The 23,585-nt window shown below is 63.2% G+C and overlaps 2 protein-coding genes across 2 annotated transcripts; one reads left to right on the top strand and one right to left on the bottom strand.

The window, feature by feature from the left end:
• Positions 1-5,654: 5,654 nt before the first annotated feature.
• On the bottom strand, positions 5,655-15,065 carry TACC3 (transforming acidic coiled-coil containing protein 3; the record flags this gene model as incomplete). The annotated part of the gene is made up of 15 exons (XM_082837969.1): positions 5,655-5,799; positions 5,926-6,046; positions 6,134-6,240; positions 6,877-7,037; positions 7,527-7,570; positions 7,645-7,721; positions 8,328-8,432; positions 8,624-8,849; positions 9,011-9,114; positions 9,373-9,425; positions 11,300-11,453; positions 11,625-11,700; positions 12,257-13,117; positions 14,600-14,742; positions 14,904-15,065. 15 exons carry the CDS (start codon positions 15,063-15,065, stop codon positions 5,734-5,736), a joined length of 2,460 nt encoding a protein of 819 aa, XP_082694095.1. The 3' UTR covers positions 5,655-5,733.
• Positions 15,066-17,727: 2,662 nt separating this feature from the next.
• TMEM129 (transmembrane protein 129, E3 ubiquitin ligase) lies at positions 17,728-22,765 on the top strand. The gene is made up of 4 exons (XM_082837963.1): positions 17,728-17,975; positions 19,711-20,185; positions 20,884-21,043; positions 21,166-22,765. The coding sequence occupies exons 1-4, from the start codon at positions 17,771-17,773 to the stop codon at positions 21,412-21,414; spliced, it is 1,089 nt and encodes a 362-aa protein (XP_082694089.1). The 5' UTR covers positions 17,728-17,770; the 3' UTR covers positions 21,415-22,765.
• Positions 22,766-23,585: the final 820 nt, after the last annotated feature.

The raw sequence follows: 23,585 nt of genomic DNA, 5'->3' as shown, positions 1-23,585 counted from the left end.
CCCCTCCCTGGACTCTGCCCACGCAGTGGCTCCTGCCAGAACGCGCCCTCGGGCAGGCCCGGTCCAGACGGAGAGCGGGGTGTGTGGGGGGCAGAGAGCAGGCCAGGTGCTGTCCAGCCGCCCACCCGCAGACACCCAAGGCAGCCCCCTGCCCCACACAGGGGCGCTTCCTGCCAGGTCCAGCCCGGGCTCTGGGTCTCATGCTCGCGCCCCCGTCAGAATACCTGAGGGTGCCCCTCCACACAGTCCCCCGGCCCCCATCTCCACCCTGAGCCAGGTGGGCCTGGTCAGCGCCCCTAACCCCCACTCAGGAGTGGACACCAGGGGTGGACAGAGGGGAGCCAGGGCACGAAAGGGGGACAGGAGAGGGGCAGTCCTCCAGCACGACGGGGCGCTCAGAGGACAGCACCTGTGGGGGCCTGGCTGCCCCACACCAGGCACAGCCTCCCTGCTGGCTTGCGCATTCATTCGCCCCTTCAGCCTCCACTCCTCAGGCACACGTCACGTCATCCCGTCCGCTGCGGGCAGGAGCCCTGGAGCCGGGGAAGCTGAGGGAGGCTCTGGGTGCCCGTCCAGCCGCCCGTCCTCTCTACGAGCACCCGAGTGCTGTGTAGCTGGTGCCCACCGCCAGGTCTGGGGCGGGGCAGTTTCTCCGTGGAGTCTGTTAGGCAAGTGAGGGCCACGAGGCTAGCACTCCGTGTGCCTGGATGGTGGGTGCGGCATCCACCCCACTGTGGGGTAGCCCAGAAAACCACCGGACAGGGACTGGGCTGGGGAGGAGGCAGCGGGGGCAGGGCCTGCCGTAGACGTTTTCACAGCCCCACCCGGGCTTGCCCAGACCCCCAGCGGTGATGCTGCCTGGGGTGGCCAGCCCCCCACCTGCCCTGGGCCGGGGCCCTGCCCGCTGGCCCCTCTGTAGTGGCTGGGCCTGCCCTCCACAAACTTGGGTACTGGGCCAGGCACACGGGTCTGAGGACGGGGGGGGGGGGAGGGGAGGACAGCCACCCCCAAAAGCTGGGCAGGGCAATAAGGAGGCGGCCCCTCGACTCCCCACGGTGAGGGTCCGGGAGACCCGGGCTCAGGAGGCCAGGCTGGACGGAGCTGACGACGTGGTCAATGCTAGTCCGGAGTCTCAGGCCGGCCCCACAGCGCCCCCTGCAGGCCGCCTGCGCTCAACGGCTCCCAGGCGGCCACGACAGTCTGGGTCGGGCCTTGGGGGCGTCGTGGAACCTGGGGGTCCGGAGAGCCGGGCCAGGGGAGCACAGGGGGCCTGGGATCTGGGGCCGGGAGCCAGGGCCGGGAAGTGAATACCTGTCCCCACACGCCCAGCCCCGCAGGTGTGCCATCCACCTCGCGGACACGGCCCAGCACAGCCCCGGAGAGCCTCAGCCGGGTCAGGGTGCCCCTGCCCTGACCTCGTGCAGCCCCTGCGGCCCGGCTGCTCCCCAGCATTCTCTGCCTCCCGGGCGGCCCCGGCTCTGCTGGGCCATCCCCTCTGGGACCTCCCGTAGGATGAGCCTGGCACACCCAGGGCGGCCCAAGGGGCCAGTGGGCGGGGCTCCGGGTTTGCATGCCCGGGTCACACGGGCACACACGGGCGCAGATGCCACCCGTGGGTCCTTCCCAGAGGGCGGGGTGGCTGCACCCTTGCCTGGCCGTGCCGCAGCCCTGTTCGCTAGGACTAGGAAGGGCCGAGGGGAGTGTGGGGTTCAGCCCTGGCTGGGGGTCACTGAGTGGAAGCGTCACCTGACTTTGGGGGAGGCTGTGGCTGGAGGGAGTCCGGGGGACCGGCAGGCGGGGGCACGGAGGGTGGGGCTCGGGGGGCAGCCCGGTGGTCCGTCTGCTCTGGCCAGTCCCCCGCGCTCCCATCCCCCCCGGGGACTCAGCCACGTGGCTGGCAGCCCCTGGCCACAGAGGGCCCAGGCGAAGCCCACTGAAAGGACCGAGACCAACCAGGGTGGCCCCAGGTGGACCCTCTCGGGGGTAGGGGTGGGCGGTGGTGCCCCACAGACCTGGGCTTCTTCATGAGGTGGGGCGCCAGCTCGCGGTGAGGACAGGCGGGCAGTGGGGGGCCTCGGGCTAGGCGGCCCCAGTGGTGGCGGGGGTCTTAGTCTGCTGTGCCGCCACAACAAAATACCACACGCTGGGGGCCTGAAACAACAGACGTTTATTTCCTCATAGTCCCGGAGGCTGGAGGTTCAAGATCAGGGTGGCAGCCGGATTGCTTCAGGGCGAGGCCCTACTTCCTGGCCTGCAGACGGCCGCCTTCTCGCTGTGCCCTCACAGTGAGGGTGGAGAGGTCTGGTCTCTTCCTCTTCACGTAAGGACACTGGCCCCATCACGGGGACCAGCCCTAATCTTCCCCCACCTCCTGATTCCATCGCCTTGGGGTTAGGGCCTCCACACGTGAATTTTGGGGGGACACAAACATCTGTTCCTTAACAGTGGGGTTCCAGGTCCCCACCACACCGCGGGAGGGGCTCGCTGACCCTGTGTCTGATAATTCTTCCCTCCCGCTCAGCAAGGAGGCCTGGGCCGCGGCCCCAGGACAGCTCTGTTTCTGCCGTCCCCGCCCTGGCAAGGAGGCCCCTTGGCCCACGGCGACGATGTGCAGGGGCGCAGGGGTGCGGAAGCCCAGGCCGCGGCTGCGTGCCCGGCTCGGGTCATGTTTACCCTCGGGAGCCCAGTGCCAGGGCCCCCACCCGGCCTCGCAGCCCTAAGTTGACTCGGCTTCCAGGATAAACACCCATTCAGCCACACAAGGCCCCTTTGTCCAGGACGAGGCTCCTGGCCCAGGACGCTGCCCGGCGGCCCGTGTCCTCAGCGTGGCCAGCCGCCCCTTGTGGCCTTCTCTGGGCAGATGCCTGGCTTGGCTCAGAGGCCCCAGCTGGGGATGGGGCCCTGGGCGGCCCTTGGAGTGGCCAGAGAGGCCAGGCAGGCTGAGCTGGGTGGGGAGATTGCCCCTCCAGGCCCTGTCAGAGCAGCCCTGACCCCCCAAACAGCAGTGCGTCCCTGCAGCCGTGTGGCCACCATGCCCTCTCGGCCAGGCACACCTGAGGGACGTAAGGACGCCGGGGAGCTGCAGCGGGGTGGCGGGTGGGGCCGGGAGCTGCAGGCCCCGTCCTGCCCCTTGCCCACCCAGGCCCCTGTGGCTCCTCCCAGGCAGAAGAGGGGCTGCCCACACCCGCATCCCGCTGCTGGCCACTGGTCCCTGTGAGCTCAGCGTCTTTATCTGTGAAACGTCCTCCGCAGGCTGTGGTAGCTTCTCAGCTTCTAAACTCCCCCCGGGTGGGAGTGTGTCCCACTTCTGTCTGGGGTGGAAGTGAGATGGGGGGTGCCTATCCGGGAGCAGGATGGGGGCCCCTGTGCTGAGGCAGGGGGTGAAATGGAGGTTCCTATGCAGAGAGGCGTGGCATGGGGTGGGAGTGGGGAAGGGGCTCCAGGGTTTGGGGGCGGCACACGGAGAGCAGGAGCCTGAGTCACTCTGGGGAGGGGGCCCAGCGTGGTGAGGAATCATAGATCCCTGAGCAGAGAAGCCGGTCGTCACGGGCAGCGGGCCTGCCTGCAGGAGGCTGAGGGGAGGCCTCTAGGTAAGAGCACGTATGCTTAGGCCTCGAGGGCCTCCAGCCTCCTTTCCGGAGGGCCCAGTCCTGGGGCTGGCCTGGGCGGGGCTGGTGGGGGGCCCCCGGAGCCAGTGCCCCAGCCACGCCCGGCTGGGTCCGGCGTGTCAGGGATGCTCCTCCAAGTAGTGGCTTTTACGCAGAGAGGTGTTTACGCAGAGGTTTACGCAGAGGCCCTGCGGCAAGGTCCTGCTGGCCCACCCAGGGGCTTGGCCCTGACGCCGGGAGCCACACGAGGACCGCGTGGGACTCTGGTTAGAAAATGACCCTCTGGCAGTTGTACTGAGAATGGGGGCAGTTGGGGGACCCAGAGGGGTCCCAGGAGGCCGGACAGGAGGTGCCACAGGGACAGGGGAGATGGTGGGGCTGGAGCACAGGGGGCCGTGGGGGCCTGGAGCCTGGGCTCCTGCCTGGCCTTTTGTCACTCAACGTGCTGAGGACAAATGCGCTGGGTGCCCCAGGGGCCCACGGAGGGGGCGCTCCTCAGTGGGACTGTCATCAGGTTCCTGTCCCCGTGCTGCAGCCCATGGCCGGCAGCGACCCCTGGTGGTGGCCAGCATGTCGCTGCAGCCCACCGCGGGTCCGTCCCTCACTGGCGCTGGGATGCTGGGGGCGGGATGTGCGGGGGGCGGGATGCTGGGGGGCCGACGCGGGGGGCCGACGCGAGGGGGGGCGGATGCGGGGGCCCGGATGCTGGGATGCGGGGTCGGTATGCGGGGGGCCCGGATGCGGGGTTAGGGATGCTGGGGGGCGGATGCGGGGGGGTGGGGCGGATGAGGGAGGCGGGCCTCTGGTATGGGGCTGGGGTGGAGGCAGTGGTTGGTGTGGGGGCTCCCTGAGGGGAAAGCGCCCTTGTGTCGGAGGTTCCCCTCGGGACTGGTGCCCTCTGCCTGCTCCAGCAGCCCCCAGGAATAGGGTGGACATGCAGACTGAGGAATGGCTCCAGGGCTCAGAGTTTCAGAGACCAGTCTGGCCAGCTCTCTGCCCGCCTGTGTCCAGGGTCCCCTGATGCCCTGCAGGCTGGGACCTGCCCAGTTCAGAGGGTCTCCCGGGGGCTGTCTGGCCCCCACTGCACCCGTGCCAGGGCCTCACCTCCACCCTCCAAGCGTTCCCCCCTGCCCTCAGTGAGCAAGGGACCATGATAAGGACAGTGCTGCAGCCAGTGTCCAAGGGTCCAGTGAGCATGTACTGCGGGCCCCTCCTCTGGAGCAGGCCCTGAGGGGCTGAGACGCAGCCCGCTGGGGCTGGGGATGCACAGACCCCCCACTTTGAGACGTTCTTACCTCTGAGCCTTTGGAGGCAGAGCTTCTGTTAGGAGCTTCGAATGTCTGCCCATGGAGGGTTCTCCAGAGAGACAGCCAGAGGAGACCCATCTGCCCTCGAACATTTCACCCCCTCCGTCTTCTCGGGTCTGTCTCAGGAGACTGTGGGGTCTTACTGGGGGGCAGGCCGGCAGGCTGGAAACCCAGGCGGGAGCTGCTGGTCCCGAGACAGACCCCTCCTCCCTTGTGGGCTGGAGGAGGCCTCCACACCGCCGAGGACAGGTCGGTGCTACCACGGCAGGCGTGAACTTGGCATGGCTACAAACACCCTGCAACATCTCGGTGAGCGTTCGACTACCAGGGGCTGCGGCCTCGCCAGGTGACACAAAGCCAACTGCCGCGCGGCTGCCTTGGTTGGCTTTCTTCCTCGAAGACTTGAGTCTGTCTGGACTCTGATCTGTGGCCGAGGCAGAGACACAGCCCCCACCCCTGACCACAGAGCCGACCAGGCAGATGGGGTGGGGCCGGAGCCCACTCGGCTGACCCCCGGGAGGGGCTGCCCGCCCACCCAGCCACCCGCCTACCCCTCGGGCAGCTGTGAGGTGCGGGGCAGGGAAGGGCCAAAGGCACAGAGGGGACAGCAGCTGTGGTCGGTTCAGCCAGAAACTGTCCCTTTAACGAAGACCAGGAGAGCTCTATTGCTTAGACTTAAGGGAAACTTTATTTATTCTTCCTAAAGAAACCTAGTTTAAAAACGAGTTGAGGTTAACAGAGAAGAAAAACCCAGACAGGCAGACACACAGACAGACACACAGACAGACGGGGGGACGGCACAGGTCGGGGCTGCCACATCAGATTCTCTCCATCTTGGAAATGAGGTCGTCACAGATTCTGGTCAGTTCCTCGTTTTCTTTAGTCTGAAGGAGGAGAATCAAATCCCTAGAGCTCTCCCAGCGCTCGGAGCTGGGAGCAGGGCCAGAGCTTCTAGAACCAGGAGGGCTGCTCTTCCCCCACCCGCCTGGACCCGTGGGTCCCGTGCCCACCTTCTGCTCAACGACCTCCTCCAGCGAGTGGACGCGCATCTGCTCCTTCCTCAGGACCGCCTGCAGCGCCAGGGCCTCCGCTCGGGCCTTGCTCCGGACCTGGGTAATCTCCTCGTTTGCCCTGGAGCAGCAGAGGGGCTGGGCTGAGCCCACGGGGGACCAGACCCCTCCCGAGGGAGCCTCCTGCACCCTCCCGCCTGACACTCACAGCTGGAGCTTCTCCTCCGCGTGGGCCTTCAGCGCCTGGTACCTCTGGCCCTCCTTCTCGATCCTGCCTATGTAATCCTCAACACACTTCTTCAGCGACTCTTCATTCTGGAAGGAGGAGCAGACGCTGAGCCCTGAGCTCAGGGCCCAGGCTCTCTGGGTCATGCGTGGAGCAGCAGTGGGCCAGGCCACAGGGGAAGAGCTCTTCCCGTTTCCTTCCGGGGACGCCAGCACTCACACAGCCCCAGGCCTCCTCTCAAACCGCGGCTCAGGAGGCCTCCGGATGCGGGGCCTGACACCCCGCCCCCGAGGGGACCCTGCCCGGCACACAAGAGCCCTATGTCCAGGCACCTCGGGGGAAAGCAGGCCGGGCCCCAGGTCCACGGAACAGCCCCTGCCCTCCTGCCCCCCAGCCCTGTGCTTTGGGGGCCGGGTCTCCTGCTGCCCCAGGAGGGACACAGCAGTCTCTGCGCAGGCCACACAGGGACAGCCTCGTGGGCACGCATGTCCGGCAGTAGGCGACAAAGCCGAGAGCTGAGAGTGCAGGTAGGAGGAGGGTTGGAGCCTGGGGCCCACACCCCTGGGGGGGCCTCTCCTTTCTTCCCAGACTCAACACCAAGGCTCAGCTCACCCCCTCTTCCTGCAAGGCCCCCAGCCTCTCCCCGTCCCTGCTTGTCACGCTGCCCCACTGGCAACAATGCCGACCCCGCCGTCCCCGGGGCCTCTTGCCGGCCGGGCACCCACCGTGCGGTAGCCTTCGATCACTTCCTTCTGTTTCTCAAACCGCTTGAAGAGGTCGGAGAACGACTTCTCCGTGGAGTGCAGGTCTGCAGTCAGCTGGTCTCTGTCCCTCAGAACCTTCTGGATCTCGGCTTTGGCAAGCTCCTTCTGTTTCTGAGCCTCCTCTTAAAGGAAGGCCAGCACCCGGGATCAGCGGGCGGCCAGCAGGTGGCGCCACAGATGACCAGCGCTAGGAGGGCCCCCTGGGGCGCTGACCAGCCCCACTCTCGGGACCTTCCAGGGCAGGACCTGGGGGCCCCAAGTGCCCCGAAAACAGCTGTTTCCTCAACACCAGCTCCACCCGGAAGCCGAGGGAGCGGACAACGAACCCAGGGCCTGACTGAAGAGCCCAGGCCACACCTACCCCACATTCAGGGCCTCCAGCCCCAGCCCGGACACAGCCAGTGCCCAGCACCCACGGAGACTGCAGCTGGACGCACGGCCCCCGGGGCAGGGGTCAGACCGCGGGTGCAGCGCCCACTGGAGGGACCCAATCTGTTCGCCGCCACAGCCCCGGATGCCAACTCGGGGCCCGGCCAACCTGAGGGCTGATAAGCACCTGGGGCCCAGCACCCCCCGGCCTCCCTGCCAGCTGCCCCAGCCCAGGGACTCACCCATCGCCTGGTACACGGTCCCCTCAAACGCGTCCATGATTTTCCTGTGGAGGAGAGCAGATGCCATGAGCCCCGAGAGTGCGTCGTGGGGTCCTGGGCAGCCAGCACGCAGACTCACCCCATCTCCAGGATCTTTTCCTGCAGCGCCGTGCACCTGACCCTAAGCGCCTCGTTCTCCTTCTGTGTCGCCCCAACCTGTGCAGACCACACACCTGAGTTGGCGCCAGTGTCCTCCCGTGCTGGGGTCTCTCGCCCCACTCAGCAGACATTGCAGTGCTGGGGGGTCGGCGTGCGGTGGGTGCACGGGCGGGACACCTCCCGACACAGGCGGGGCGGTAGAGCAGCGTGCGGGGGAGAGCCCCGCGGCAGAGAGGACACCGCCCGAAGATGGCCGGCAGGGGCCAGGAGCTCCTGGGCCCAGCGTGGCCCGGCGCACAGGCCTCCCTGAGAGGGGACCAGCAGACGCCACCCAGCGCATCACCAAGGCAGCAAGGGGACTTGGGGGCCGCTACCCCCTGGGCAGCTCAGAGCAGACACCCAGACCCTCGCTTGTGAACAGGTTCTGCAAGAGACACTGGGTGGAAACGCAGGACACTCGGCTGCCTGGGCACCTGGCTCGGGGGTCGGTGAGTGGCCGCCTGCGACCCTGCCTGCACGGTGTGAGCAGAAGGCCAGCGCGCAGAGCTGCCCCCCCGCCCCCCGAGGCTCTTCAGAGCAGCCTGCAGGTGCCATGCCCAGGGCTGCAGCCAGCAGGTGGGGGCCGCTCGCTGGGCACCTCCCCTCACCCCCCCTTGCCCTCACCGCAGTGTCCAGGTCCTTCTGGCTGTACTGCAGCACGTCCACAATGGGCCCCACGGGCAGCAGCGGAGCCCTGGGTCCGAGGTCACAAGGAGCTGGGCCGAGCGTCTGCAGGCGACAGAGACCAGCTGGGCCGCAAGCTCCCCTGGCACTCCTCTCTGCCCCGTCGGCTCCCCATGTGGCACCGTGCAGCCCCCCTCAGCCCAACAGACCCCTTAAGCCTTCAGATCCACAGCACATGAAAGTCGGGCCATTAGAACAAGCGTCTCTTTACACCACAGAGGGGACGAACCACTTACGGGAACGTCCGGGGCTCCTGCAAAGTCCAGGTCCAGCAGCTGGGCCTCCGGGGGGCTTCCCGAGGAATGCGCGTCTGTGCCCCGTGCACTGAGACCAGAAGAGAACACGCATGCTGTCTGCGTGCGTAGGGGTCGGCCCAGACTCTCCCCCAGGGCCACGGGGTCAATATTCGGGACACGTGGGCCATGCGGCCTATCAGGCTGCCCACCTCTGCTGTCGGAGGGGCTGCACGGGCACAGAAGAGCACAGACCCGCTTACAAACTTGTTTACGAGCTCGGCCAGGACAGCTGGGGCCCGGCCACTGTCTCTGCCCCCCTCCCTGTGGCAGGGCACTCCCATCGTCACACGGCCTGCGTGGATCGGATTCCCGCCTGCCCCAGCGCACCTGCTGGGCTCCGGGGCCACAGGCGCCGGCCCCCGGGGGCTGTCCTGCAGCAGTGGGTCAAACTTAAGGTACAAGGACTGCTTCCTCAGGGCCGACTCCTTAAACTGCAGGGAAGGAAGCAGGGTCACCGGGGCCCCCGACACGACAGCCTCCACGCCCCGCCCCACGTCGCGCCCGGGAGCCGCCCTGACCCGAGTGGCCTGCGGGGCAGAGCGGCGGAAGCAGCCGGGCCGCCTGCCACGTCCGGTCAGAGGTGGATACCGCTCGCGGTTGAGGAATCGCGGCCCGGGGCTGTTCTAGAAAGAGTCCCTTTTGAGACTGGCACTTGAGGAAAGGCCGCCGCGAAGGCGCCGGGAACTTACCGAGGACGCCCCGAACTGCTCCAGGTAATCCACCTCGGCCCCCGTGCCTAGAACTGAAAAAGAGGCGCCAGCTGCCAGCCGCATCCCACTGCCAGCACTCGGCTGTGCGCTCGGAGCGGCACCCTCCCCGCCCACCCTGACCGACGGCCCTTTGCTACAGAGCGGGGCTGCTGTCCGCAGGCTCAGGACGCTTGGGGCTGTATGGCTCCATGGCGCCGGGCCGTGTCCCGCAGGGTGCTGACAGCACTCCTGGGGACGTGACAACCAGAAGCGTCCCCTGGGGTCCAAATCGCCCCGGTTGAGAACCACTGTAAAACCACGCTGAAAGAGTCCTTTAATTTCTGATAATATGACCTTTGCTTAAAAAACCTAAGGGTCACTCACACCACAGACAAAAATTAACTCAAAATGGATCAAAAACCTAAATATATGAGCTAAAACCATAAAATTCTTGGAAGGAAACATGAGGGCAAGTCTCCATGACACTGGATTCGGCAATGATTTTTTAGAATTGACTCCAAAAGCACAAGCAGCAGCAGAACAGACTGGGCTGCAAAGTGAACGTTTGTGCTTCCAAGGACACCATCGAGAAAGTGAAGAGAGGGACCTCCCTGGTGGTCCAGTGGTTAAGAATCTGCCTGCAGGGGACGTGGGTTTGATCCCTGGCTGGGGAACTAGGATCCCACATGCCGCGGAGCAACTAAGCCCGCGCGCCACAGCTACAGAGCCCGGGTGCCCTCATGAAGACCCCGAGTGCCGCAACTAAGACCCGATGAGCCAAACGAAGAAAGAAAGAGAGAACTTTTGTGAATCATGTACCCAAAGAAGAATTCTTACTTAGATTACACAGGAAATCTTTACAACTCAATAAAAAAAAAGCAACTCAATTAAGAAACAGGCAAAGGATCCGAGCAGATGCTCCTCCAGAGGAGACACGAAAGGTCAACGTCAGTCAGTAGGGAAACGCCGACACTGCACTGCACACCCACCGGGACAGTGGGGTGCAGACCCGGACCCTCAAACCATGCGGGGGCAGAGTAGAGGGTGTGGACCCTGCGGGGAACAAACAGTTACACAGTGTTACCACGTCCCCTTCAGGGTACGTCTGCCCCAAAGAGATGGGAAACGTACGCTCACACAAAACGTGTACGTGAGTGTTCCCAGCAGCCTCGTTCATACGAGCCAAAGTGTGGAAATCAACTGGTAAAGGAAGAAACAAGATGCGGTCTATCCACACAGGGGATATTACTCAGCCATAAAAGGAAGTCCTCACACAATGTGACACGAGGGACTTGGAAACATCACAGGACACAAACCCCGAGTCACATGTCTAGGGTCCCTGGTCGGGAAGCAGGCTGCCCCAGTGGAGCTGATCCACGGTTCCTGGTCCCGCCCGCACAGGGAGGACCCCACAATGGCCCCGCCACACAGAAACCCTACACTCGTCTCCTGCCTTCTCTAGGCCTGGGGGTTTTAAGTAACCAAAACTGAGATCCTGGCGTGCTGCCTCCTGTCCTGTAAAGCACCTCAGTTGGAAGTCCTCACTGAAGGCAGCTCAGACCCGCGACTCTTCCACCCCCTCATCCAGGGTGCATGGACGGGCAGGGCTTCTCCTTTTATCTCTACGGGGTCTCGTCTTAAACAGCACTTCGATTCAGCGAGTTCCCGCTGCCTCCTGTGTCTGTATCTGTACCGCCTGGGTCAGTCAGGCCTGCTGCCTGTTTTTCTAAGTTGGCCTAAAATATATATATTTTTAATATCACAGATCTTATTCCTGTTCTCCTGAAAACGCCCATAGTTGATAAACCAGAAGTTTCCATGGGAATCACTCAAGTCAGGGGACGGGGCTGCCCGCACGATGACCGCCTGCGGGCACCATGGAACACGGTTCTAGCACCCCGGCCTCGAGGACGGGTGAATGACGTACCCTCGGCGGGGTCCCAGAAGTGCTCCCCACTCAGGTCCAGGCCGGGCTCCGGCCCCCGGGGGGTTGCGGGTGTGGGGTCAGTGGGCACGGTTGGTGGCTCGCTGCCCGGGCTGCTGGTTGGAGCCGATGCCCCCGAAGCGTCTGTGGTCCCCTCCTGGAAGGGAGGTTGGGGTCACTGCAGGGGCTCATCAAGATGAGTGGGCGTGGGGGGAGCAGGGGAAGCAGCGTGTCCCACCCCACAGCCCCGGGCACCACCGGCCTGCCTCTGCCCCGTGACGACCCGCAGACGTGGCAACAGCATGAGGACGCCCGCCCACACCCGTACCTCGCCCGCCGCTTCTGCGGTCCCTGCCGAGGTCTGCAACGCCGGTGTGTCATCCGCCGAGGCCAAGAGCACCTGCCTAAAGAGACGGGGTCAGCAGGGCCCGCGCCCCACACCTCCCCCCGTCCTGCACCGAGCTGCCACCAGCACCCCCCCGCCCAGGAGCCAGGCTTGAGGCCCAGCCGGGTGGCCAGGCAAAGCCATCCCCCGACCTCACCTGCAAGAGCATCGCTCCCCAGAAGCAGACAAGGCACTCTGAGGTCATCTCAACTCAAGAAAAAGCAAACCACAAGGATCCGCTTATCCTTTTTACCAGGAAACTGCAACAGCAGCCGGCGCTGGACGGCTGGGCGCACCCTCGGCCCCTGAGCGCCGTCCCCGGGGAGCGGGGACAGGCCTGAGGCAGGGCTCACGCCGGGAGACGGCTCCCCCGAGCTGCGCTGCGGGAATCCTGGGGCTCTCGGCTAGGTATCTTGCTAGACCTTCCGGATGCATCACAGGGAACGCATCTCAGACAGCGTGGGCACCCCCTCCCCGCTATTCCCCAAGAGCTGTGGCAGCTGCCCTGGGGCCCCTGCTCAGGGCTGCAGGTGGCATCTCTGGTCTCGTGCCCACCACTGCCACCCCGTGCTCACCGGCTTGGAGACGAGGCCTCTGTGGCTGGCCCGCTCTTGGGGTGCTCTGGGGGCCGGGTCTCTCCGTCACCTCCGGTGGGGTTACAGTCTGGGTCGTCCAGCTTGTCCTGGTCTAGGCTGTTGGACCCGCGGGGAGGGGGATCGGGACCCTCGCCCGCCTTCACGAGGGCCTTTTCCTCCTTTTCCTGCCTCGCCTCTGGTCTCCTCGAGGGGGGTCTGAGAGCCGGGGTCTTCCCTCGTTTCCTCAGTGGGGGCGGCCCTTTGATGGTGCCGTCAGAAAAGTCAAATTCCAGCCTTACGGGCTCACTCCTCAAAGAGTCGGCCATTTGCCCTTCGGCCTCCTCCTTCTGAGGACTGGGGAACGTGGCACCTCCAGCCTCCACGGGGCCAGCTGGGGCCTCGCTAGGCAGGTCCACGAGGGGCTCTGCTCCACCGGGGTGGGTACCAGGAGCTGAAGCGGCCCCGGCAGAGGGCGCAGGGAGCCCGCTCGAGTTTTCTCCTGTGGCTCTCAGTGGGTCCTCTGTTCTGTCCTGGGATGCCATCCCGGGAGGGTCTTCTAGAATTGTGGAGGTAGAGGTAGCACTTTCCCCTAAGGAATGAGGATGGACGTGTTCTTCCTGGGTGGGCTCAGGGCTGCCTGATGTTTGTCCCGGAGATGCCTCTGGGGTTTCAACACTTTCGGGCATCTGGGAAGAGCTTGCAGGATCCAGGCAGGCCTGGGGAGCCGAGGAGGGCCCGCTGCGATGCCTGTCGTCAGAGGCTGGTCTCATGTCCTCTGAAGCGGGGTTGGCATCGGCCACTGCTGGTTTCTGGAGAATTCCATTGGTCGTTCTAGTGTCTGTTTCCTTGGTGAACTGTTGGCTTTTTAGAAAGACGTAGTTAGCACTAAAGAACCAGTTAGGTTTTTAGTTAGATTTTAGTCCACGTGAAAACATTAGCTAAACACAGGGGAAAAAAAGAGCATTTGGCCAACCCTCTCCTCAAGATTAACCTTCACAAGTACGTTCCCACAACTCAGTGCTGGCGGGCCACCTAGAGACACAGGTGACTGAGAGAGAGGAGGAACCTGACTGACAACAGCTAAGGTTGAGGTCCTCCATGCCGGCCTAGTTTCCCCTTTTGGTTGGGGACCACCAGCTACGCGGCCAGGGACAGTCAGGGCACACCAGGGTCAGGCTTCCCGCTGGAGACAGAAAGGCCAGGTCAAGGACGCTGGCTTCACAAGGAGCAGGGCCCAGCTCCCGGGTCCTCCTGGCCCCTCCATGGCCCTGCTCTGTGGCTGGAGCAGCTCAGACCCAGGGGCCAGGAGGCAGCATCTGAACGGCTGGGTTTCCCTTCCCTCCTGGGGATTGTTACAAAAGAACAGTATTTGAGTCACTCTAATCTCACTCAGCTGAATCTCAAAATGAAAACTAAAAAATTGAAGTTGAAAAGTAGCAAGGAAACCTGGGGAGAGGGGGAGATTCCGGTTTGAGGAGTTTCCAGCCATGGGGAGACACTCGGCACAAGGACATTTCACTGGAGCGAGGTGAGGGGTGTGTTAGTGACCTTTTGCTTTTATACCTTTCTCTGCACATCTGAAATCCATTTAAAAGAAATAGCAGGTTTTGAACAGTTTAAGTCAGCAAAAGTCAGAACGAAATGTGCCAGTGAGGCCCCTTCCCACTCTGGATGTAGAGGGTCCCTGGGGGCGTCAGCCGGGTTAATTCAGCCTCATCTGGGGGTGAAGGGCCACCGCCAGTGTCCTCGTCTCCAGACGGAGGCAGGAAAAGCCTTGGCATTCACACTGTCGACCACCTCACGCAAGCCAACCACCTAATGCCAGGCGAGGCTGCAAAGAAGCTTCTGCTGGTTAAAGTCAAGTGTTCCAAATCTGACTCGTCAGGCCACACGTGTTCTGGTCAGATTACACAACACACGGGTTCCTCTGCCTTTAGCGGTAAGAGCTATCTGTAAGCTTTCTCCAGGGCTTGCCGCTGAGGACAGGAGATGGACCTGCAAGCAGGAGACCCCAGTGGAATGCTAAAAAAGAAGCAAAACCACAGAGCGTCCCTCCTTGGAGATTCGGCCAGGACATTTCACGAAGTTAGAGAAACAAAACCAAGGCCAATTTGTTGGCAAGAGCACAACAGAGGAGCAGAATGTGAAGTTTAAACTTCCTGTTTTATTATTCACTTTTCCAACAACAAACGACTTCGGCGGTGCTCTGGGCCGCACACTACACAGACCCAGAGCGGAGACCAGGAGGAGCCCAACCGGATGTGGCGGGTGAAACAGACTTCTCCTGCCCAGTCCATCGGAGAGGTTACAAATTGCAGTACGTCAAACAGTGCCAATACTTACTTCTCTTTCTGGGTCCAGACTTGATGACAGTTTTCTAATCCAACGGTGTCGCCCAGAGCAAAGCAAGCTTCAAGCTTGCTGCCCGTGCTGGGACTTAAAATCCTGTGTGTCTGCGGATCCCGCAGAGGTGTCTGAAAAGTAACCTGTCAGGGAGGGAGGAGGGCAGCTGTTCAATAATTCAAGTCTTCAAGCACCACGCTGGCAGCACCATGCCCTGCCCTGCCAGCTCAGTAAGTCACCAGGAAAGCAGGTGACCTCATGTGTGACGCACGGTAGATAGTACGCAGAGGCAAGACGTGCTTACCTTCATAGCTTTGGCTGTGCTCTTAGGTGGTACGTTTTCTTTCTGTGACAGACGGAGAACAGATGATCTTCCGGTAAGTTCCAGTGGTGAAAACAGGAAGTCGCAGTTTTCTGTACTTTTGTCACCAGTGACATTTTCGTCACTGAAGACGTGCAGACTCATTCTGAAAAGCAGATAGTTTTGTGTCAGGAGTAGGGCAGTGACACCGCGTTGTCTGGACGCACATATGTGAAAGTGACAGCTGACCCCACAGTGCTGCAAGGAGGACGTCCGCCTTCCTGCACAGGTGGGTCACACCTCAGGCAGTGTGTCCTCTGCCAGGCAGTCCCCATCCTGCTCTGGGGGAGCTGCCACCTCCCAGGAGCAAGAGCTAGAGGGGCTTTCAGCCCACAGGGCAAGAAGGAAGACCCAAGAGCTCGAAATAACTCGAACTTTGTGGGTAAAAGTTGGGAGACAGATAGGAGCTGATCTGTGGCAAAACTGCAAGGGGCAGAGGAAGCCTGGGCCTCCCCACAGGCCTCAGCGTCAGAGGTGGAGCAGCTGCCAAGTTAGTGGACAACAAAGCAGGAGGGGGGACCTCCCTGGTGGTCCAGTGGGTAAGGCTCTGCGCTCCCAATGCAGGGGGCCTGGGTTTGATACCTGTTCAGGGAACTAGAGCCCGCATGCAAGCTGCAACTAAGAGTTTGCATGCTGCAACTAAGACCCGACACAGCCAAGGTAAATAAATGAAAAAGTAATGCAATAAAATGCTATTTCAAAAAAATAAAAAAAGAGAGAGAAGGAGGAAGAAAAAAGAGAATTAAAAAAAAAGTAAAGCAGAAGGGCACAGCAGCTTGCTGTCCACCCACAGGGCTGGGAAACAAGGACTGGACTAGGGCGTCAGGAGGGCCGAGGCTCAGAGGAGGAGCTAGAGGAAGTAACAAGCAGCAGGTGCAGAGTCACTTGGGGGGAGTCGAGGAGCTTCTGCACCAGGGGCCTCCAGTGAGGCCCAGGAGGTTCTAGAACAATCCCATTCCTCCTTCCGAAGCCCTCATAATGGTCAACACCGTGGCGTTCCCAACTTCGGAGACACCAGAGCACTGGGCATTGACCTGCCCGGGGCACTACAGGTCCTTGCTGGCAGTGGGGGCCCTGGGGACTGTGCCTGGAAGAGACCAGGTGGCTGGGGCAGGGAGAGGAAGGGTGGCCTGAAAAGAGGTGAGCTCAGCGTGGGAGGTCAGGGTGGCGAGCCACCTGGAAGGGCGCTGCGTGTGAACAGGGAGGGCTCACAGGGAAGGGGGCGGCCAGAGCTCTGGCACCGCGCCGGGGTGGCGTGGTCTGCCCTGGCTCGAGAGCAGCCCGCACCTGCCGTGCGGAAGCGGGAAAGATACGCCCAAGCCAAGGGTCACTGTTAGGTTTGGCCTGAGCAACGGGGTAAACCGGGGAAGGGGGCTGGATGGCTGGAGGACACAGAAGGGAGACATCAAGTCGGAAGACCCCCGCCGCCTGGGGAAGGTGGGGGAGCAATGACAGCAGCCTTTAGGGCTTTGGCTTCTGTAATGATGGGGCCACGGAGGGGGCTCCTGAGCAGAGGGACCCGGGCCAGGCGGGGAGGAGGGCTGGTGGCCGGGGGCGAGCGGGTTCTCCGGAATCAGCGGGGCGGGGAGCGTGGAGCCCAGGTTTCCAAAGCAGGTGCGTCAGGAGTCGGGTGCTGCAGGAGTCGGTGAAGGCTCTCAGGTGGGGCTGCGCCCAGAGGAGGGGCCGAACTAGGAGGCCTGCCTTTGGCGCAGAGCTGCAAGCCCGCGGGTATTCAGAGGCGGAGACGTGTCTCTGCAGGTCACAGCCACGGGCGGTTTGCGGCTGGACGAGGTCACCGGGATAGGGAGAGGAGAGGCCGGCGCAGGGGGCCGGAGGGGCCTCCTGGAGGGCGACATAGGAGCCACCAGGCGTCTCTAGAGGCAGGGGCGGGAGCCCATCGGCTCCGCTTCCGTTTGCGCCCGGGCGGGCGGGACGAAGGCAGGCGAGAGAGGACCCTGAGGAGGGGCCCAGACGGCGGGCAGGGCGGAGCCGCGGGACGAGCCGGAGGGGGCGTAGGCCCACGTCCAGGGTGGCCGACAGCACGGCAGGCAGAAACCCGAGGCCAGGCCAGAGGCGGGACCGGAGCCCCGAGCCCGGACCCCACCACCGCCTTACCTGTCGGCCGCCGCACGGAACCAAGGGAGCGGGAGACGAGGAGTCCGGGAGCCCCTCTGCCCGCCGCCGATTCAAATACCGACGGTTGGCGCGCGCGGCCAATCAGCGCGTGGATGGGGCGGGACGAAAGGGCGCCGCCAGCCAATGGGAGGTCGAGTCACAGGTCACGCCCACGAGGAGGTTCCGCTTCCGGGGTGACGGCACGCTGGGCGCGGCGGTCGCCGGATTTCTCGGTAACCGCAGCTCGCTAGGCGGGCGTAGAGGAAAGGCCGTACGCGGGCGGGCAGTGACTGCGGGGCCCGCCGTCGCCCGGGAATCTCGGGCTCTGCTGCGGACGCGCCTGGGCTGCGCGGGAAGGTCAGGGCCTGAGAGCCGCTCGCCCGAGTCTCAGTTTCCCCAGCTGTGCAGTGGGGCCAAGTGCAGCACCGCCACCAAGGCGAGTCCTGAGGAGCATCCAAACCCTCGCGAGGACTGTCGCGGCAGTTCACAACTTCTGGCCAAGCGAGGGGACCGGGAACTTCATTTCCCAGAGTGCCCCGCAGGACGCCGTCTCCCAGAGCGCCCCGCGAGTGGCCTGAGGGTGGGGACTCCATTTCCCAGAGTGCCCCGCGTCTTCCGGACCCGGACGCCGCGGCCTGTTGTCGCTGGGGCAGTGGGTCTCGCCGGGACGGCGTTCCGGAGGCGACGGCGGCGCAATGGACAGCCCCGAGGTCACTTTCACGCTGGCCTACGTGGTGTTCGCCGTGTGCTTCGTGTTCACCCCCACCGAGTTCCACTCGGCCGGGCTCACGGTGCAGAACCTGCTGTCGGGCTGGCTGGGCAGCGAGGACGCCGCCTTCGTGCCCTACCACCTGCGCCGCACGGCCGCCACGCTGCTGTGCCACTCGCTGTTGCCGCTAGGTGAGCTCGGCGGGCGTGGGCGGCGCTCGAGACCGAGCTCCGGGACCCCGGAGTGGGGAGGGACGGCGGAGGGCGCCCGTGCGGGAGAGCCGGGGCTGCGGGCCAAGCGCCCGTGTGCTCCCAGGAGTGGGGAGAACGGTGCTGGCGGCAGCTGCCTCTTGCAGGTACCTGGCGGAAAGGCGGGCTCAACCCTGGGGGAAGGGATGCTTTGCTCACTGGGGCGGGTGGTGAGCTGTCACATGGGGGGGTAGCTCCCAGGAGAGGGGCATGAGTTAACTGATGCAAATAGGGGTGACCCTTCCCAGTCGTTGGACGGTGGGTGCGGGAAAGGCAGGTAGAGGGTGACGCCAGTTGGGAGTGTCACAGGTGCAGAGGCCAGGGAAGGCGTGTGTGTGGGGATGCTCAGACGTTGTCAGGGGCTGTGCTGGGTGGTGATCCAGGTGATAGCTGGCTTCTGGGAGGCTGGCTGGTTGGATGGGGTACTGGGTGGGGTTCTCTTGAGGACTTGGGGTCAGAAGTAGGGCGGTGGTGGTGGCCAGCAGCATGTGCAGCTCGGTGGACACAGGGAAGGGTTTCCACCTGGCAGCAGGGCATGGAAAGTGGCCAGGAGCGGGCTGGGCTGAGGCTGGCCTGTGCGTGGGGGCTGCCTGCTTTGTGTGGAAGGCGGCAGAGGAGAGGCCACGCCAGCATAGAGGCAGGGCCGATGTGGTGAGCTGCGAGCTCTGCTGAGCCCCCAGGGAGGCAGGGATGCCTGTCAGCCGGCTTCCCATACGAGGAGTTTGGGTTCTCCTGAGGGTCGTGTGTTGGGTTTCCGCCCTGGGAACTAAGGATCTCTGCAGCTTTATGGCGCTTCTAACTGCATCTTCTCACCAGGCTGTGGGGGGCTGGGCCACCACCATCCCGTGATGGACAGGGAAACTGGAAGGTGAGCCGAGTGACTTAGGGGGGCCGCTCGAGGAGGAAATGGGGTGGAGCCTGGCCTTGTGGCCCAACAAGGAGTTTGTTTTTTTTAATTTGTTTTGAAATACCTTTGAATCTTTAGAGATGTGTTATTTATTTGCACACGATGAGTTACCTAAAGCATATCAACTCGATCAACAACATTTATTATTATTTTCGCAATCTCAAATCTGTGCTGCAGGTCACTGTCTACTTCATTAATTTCGATATGCAAATTGGCCTCCATCTGGCCAGCAGGAGCCCTGGAGCTGGCTCCTGTGTCCTTGTGACATGCTCCTGTCATTCTTTGCTTACCGTCTGCTGCAGGACATCCCAGTTCTGGGATGGGCCATGCTCTGATCCGCCTCCTCAGAGCAGGTGGGGTCCAGAGGCCAAGATCCGGCCCCAGGAGGGCCAGTGGGCAGCTCTGCATTGGGTGACGCCAGATCCTTGTATTTACTTTTGGTTTTCTAGGTTTTTCTCGTTTTATTTCTGGTAGTTATATGTCATTTGTACATAAAGTAGTAAGATAAAAATGTTTCCTGCTGACAGGGCAAGGACTGAGGTGAGTCAGCTGTAGAGGCGGGCGAGGCCCACCTGCCTTGGGGCACTGTGGTCTTGCTCTGGGGGCCGACTAGGGCAGAGGGCCGTGCCCAGGCCTGGGGGCTAAAGGGAGTGTGCCCTCCCCATGCCCCCGGAGGGTCAGGAACAGCACTGTGGACCTTGGTGGGTACCATCTGAGGAGGATGAGTGTGGCAGTCCCAACCTCTGCTGAGGTTTGCCCTGTCCCTTTTAGGCTACTACGTGGGCATGTGCTTCGCAGCCTCAGAAAAGCGGCTCTACTCCCCCAGCCAGGCCCCGGAGACCTGGCGGGGCTTCCTCCTGCTGGCATTGACACTGCCCACCATCGCCTGCACCCTGATCTACTACTGGTCCCGGGACCGGTGGGCCCACCACCCACTGGCCCGCACCCTGGCCCACTATGCCCTCCCGCAGTCAGGCTGGCGGGCCGTCGCTTCCTCCGTGGACACCGAGTTCCGGCGGATCGACAAGTTTGCCACGGGGGCGCCGGGTGCCCGTGTGATTGTGACAGACAGGTGGGTGATGAAGGTGACCACGTACCGTGTGTGCGTGGCCCAGCAGCAGGACGTGCACCTGACCGTGACGGAGTCCCAGCAGCACGACCTCTCCCCAGACTCGAACCTGCCCGTGCAGCTGCTTACCATCCGCGTGGCCAGTGCCAACCCTGCCGTGCCGGCCTTCGACATCCGGTAGGCGGGCCTGCGGCTGGGTGGGGGTGAGGCTGGGGTTGCTGGGGTGGGTGTGGCCAGCCAGCGCCCAAGTTCTGGTCTTTGAGTTGCTCCAGGAGGTGATGATGGTGGGAGCTGGTCCTATCAGCCGCCCCTCCAGTGTGCCCCTCCCTCAGCGCCCCCATCCCCCCGGCCCCCCTCAGGTACTCTCCGCTTCCCCTTTCTGCACACCCTGCTCTGAGCCGTCTTCCACAGCATGTTGGGGGGAGCACGCGGGGGATGTTTGGGGGCCGCCGTGTAGCACAGAGGCTTGGTAGCTCCCTCGGCTCTGGGGCCTGGGCCTGAGCCCAGGTGTTCCCGACTAGTTCAGGCTGCAGCGGGCCTGCGCTGCCCCTCCTGGGACATGCCCTGGGCCTGACCCTGCCGAGGGCTAGGCTCTCTGTTTCTCAGCTACAGTCCTCCCGCCCTCCTGCCCTCCCACGTCGTGGGGGGCCAGTGGGCAGCTTTGGGTCTGTGGGCTCCGGCCCCAGGGCCCTCTCTGCTGGCTGCTGGGCTGTGCCTGAGCTGCCACGTCTGTGTGGTCATGGGCGCCCTGGGCACTGGGGCGCAGCCTTGGCCTCTCTGCCCGCCCCGGGGTCCTTGCCAGCCTGCTGGGAACCAAGGCCCTGCCCCGTAGACGCACCCGGTGGTCCCCACCCAGCAGCAAACACCTCGTGCAGGCTGAATTCCACGGAGTATGGTGAGCTGTGTGAGAAGCTCCGGGCGCCCATCCGCAGCGCGGCCAACGTGGTCATCCACCAGAGCTTGGGCGACCTGTTCCTGGAGACCTTCGCCTCCCTGGTGGAGGTCAACCCGGCCTACTCGGTCCCCAGCAGCCAGGTGGGGGGCTGGGCAGGGGTGGCGGGTTCCCCAGCTGGGCCCCCATGGACCACGTCTCCTGCGGTGGGGGCCCCCCAGGGCGGCCTGGTGGGGCTCCCTCTGACCGCCTGGGCCGCCTGCAGGACCTGGAGGCGTGCATCGGCTGCATGCAGACCCGGGCCAGCGTGAGGCTGGTGAAGACCTGCCAGGAGGCGGACGAGGGCGAGTGTCAGCAGTGCTGTTGCCGCCCCATGTGGTGTCTCACCTGCATGGGCAAGTGGTTCGCCAGCCGCCAGGACCCACAGCGCCCCGACACCTGGCTGGCCAGCCGTGTGCCCTGCCCCACCTGCCGCGCGCGCTTCTGCATCCTGGATGTATGTGCTGTGCGCTGAGCCCGCCAGAGAGACCCCGCCACTGCCTTGGGGAGTAGTTGGGCCTCTGGGCCCTGGTTTGGGCTGTCATGGGTGGCTCATCCCTGTGTGGCGACTCACCGGTGCAGAAGGGCTGAGGCTGCAGTAGGGCTGGGGTTTTGGTTTTAAAAAGAAGTTTTCTGTTGAAGTTCTGTCTGTGGCAGCGGGATGGGTTCTCAGCGCCTCTGTCTCCCCGACTCTTCGTGCTTCCAATTAGGGGGTAGATGCTGGGCACGCAGAACGTGGTGTTGGGTCCATCTCCAGAGCTTTCTGGGGCCCCCTGAGCTGTGTTCCGGGAGACCCTGTCGTCTGCCCCAGATGGCCCTAACTTACGCCACTTGCCGTAAACGTATGGGGCACATGAACCTGAACTGCTCGTCAGTTACACGACAGACTCGGATTTGCCCGAGACTGCAGTCTATCCTGCTCCTGTCCCCAAGCCGGCTGCCGGCCCTGTGGCATTGGCACCCTCCACTCCCCCGACGGAGGCTGCTCTGAGGACCTGGCGCAGAGCTAATTGGTGGAGGGTGAGAGCGCTGCCCAGGGTCTGCTGGTGATTGTGGGCAGCCAAGAGCCCACTCCTGGGGAGGTGGGTGGCCCCTGCCTGCTCCCTGCCCAGGGATACCCTGGTCTTCCCATCAGGGGCTGGCTGCTTTCAGCTGCCGTTCTCTTAGCCGCGTACTTGTGGGGGCCGCCCACCCCTTGGAGGGGCCTGTAACCACGTGCCTTCTGCTGCTCCTGCGAGTCCAGGGAAAGGGCCAAGTTTCAGACTCCTGCTAGCGAGGGCACTGAGTTGAAGACCATGCTCCACAGCAGCGTCCTACATCCGGATGACAGGCTTGTTGGGACTCAGCACGGGGCTGGCCATACCCCGCAGGGTCCACCCACTTAGGAAGGGAAGTGCCCAGCAGTCAGGACAATGGCAGCTGTCTTCCCAATTCCTGTTGGTGCAGGAGGGGAGCAGGGAGGCAAGTGCCAGGTCCCTGGGTACAGCTCTGACAAACGGGACTGTTGGAGGGGCCCTAAGCCCCCTAAACCTGGTCATTCTAAGCAGGGGAGATGGACTCAGCTGGCCCATCTCACCCAAGGCTGCACCAAAGCCAGGGATTTGGAAGCGAGAAGCCCAGCTTTGTGGTCCTCGGGGGTGCCCACAGATGAAGGCCATCAGAGGGGCAGGCGGGAGCCATGCCCAGCCTCAGCCTGGAGTTGCAAACCTTGGCAAGGGAGAGCCAGGCCTGGGGCTATCTTTTCTACAGAAGAAACTTACTTAGTTTTATAAAGATAAGTCTATTGTAGTGAGGTGATACACTATTTAATAAAATGTTACTATGAGTTTATATATTTTCTTGATTGGAATATTTTGTTTTTCCTGATACTCAAACCTTGGTAACAATTGGGGAGATGCCATCTTAGAAGTGGCAGCTTTTAATATGCACGTTTTGCTCAGAATAAGAGAAGGGAGGCAGACTATGCGGGAATCTTCCTCTGGTTTCCCAGCTGGGGTCAGAAAGCCCATTTCCAGGGCACCCTCGTTGAAGGGTCCTGGGGGTTGTAGGGGGGTCAGCATGCAGGTGCTCCAGGTACAGGGGACACTGGTGGCCCAAGGTGGTGGGCCCTGCTCGTCGAGGCCTCCAACCTTGAGCTCTCCGCTGTGTCCCATGGGATGCCTGGGTGTCCCATGGGATGCCTGGGTGGCCCAGGAGAGCAGCTCAGGTCGGGGAGCTACGGCACGTGCTTCCTGCTCTCTTATATTGGTGCTGGCCCCCAAACGTTTTTAAAAAGTGGTACATGCAACCCATTTAAAAAACACAGGTAGGGCTTCCCTGGTGGCGCAGTGGTAGAGTCCGCCTGCCGATGCAGGGGACACGGGTTCGTGCCCCGGTCCGGGAAGATCCCACGTGCCGCGGAGCGGCTGGGCCCGTGAGCCATGGCCGCTGAGCCTGCGCTCCGCAACGGGAGAGGCCACAACAATGAGAGGCCCGCGTACCAAACAAAACACAGTCTCGAATTTTCTACATCCCGGAGATCTTTGACGTTCTTTCGACTTCAGTCCTTCTCTTTACTTCTTTTGCACACAGCATCACCACTTACCGCGTGGAGACTGGCCCAGGGCCCCAACGGGTGGGGTACCCGGTGGGGGTCACGGAGGGCCC

The sequence above is a fragment of the Leucopleurus acutus genome (assembly GCF_964270905.1).
Source record: "Leucopleurus acutus genome assembly, chromosome: 4".
NCBI lineage: Eukaryota > Metazoa > Chordata > Mammalia > Artiodactyla > Delphinidae > Leucopleurus > Leucopleurus acutus.
Note: the sequence above shows the minus strand (reverse complement) of the source record. Positions and strands in the feature narration are given on the sequence as shown.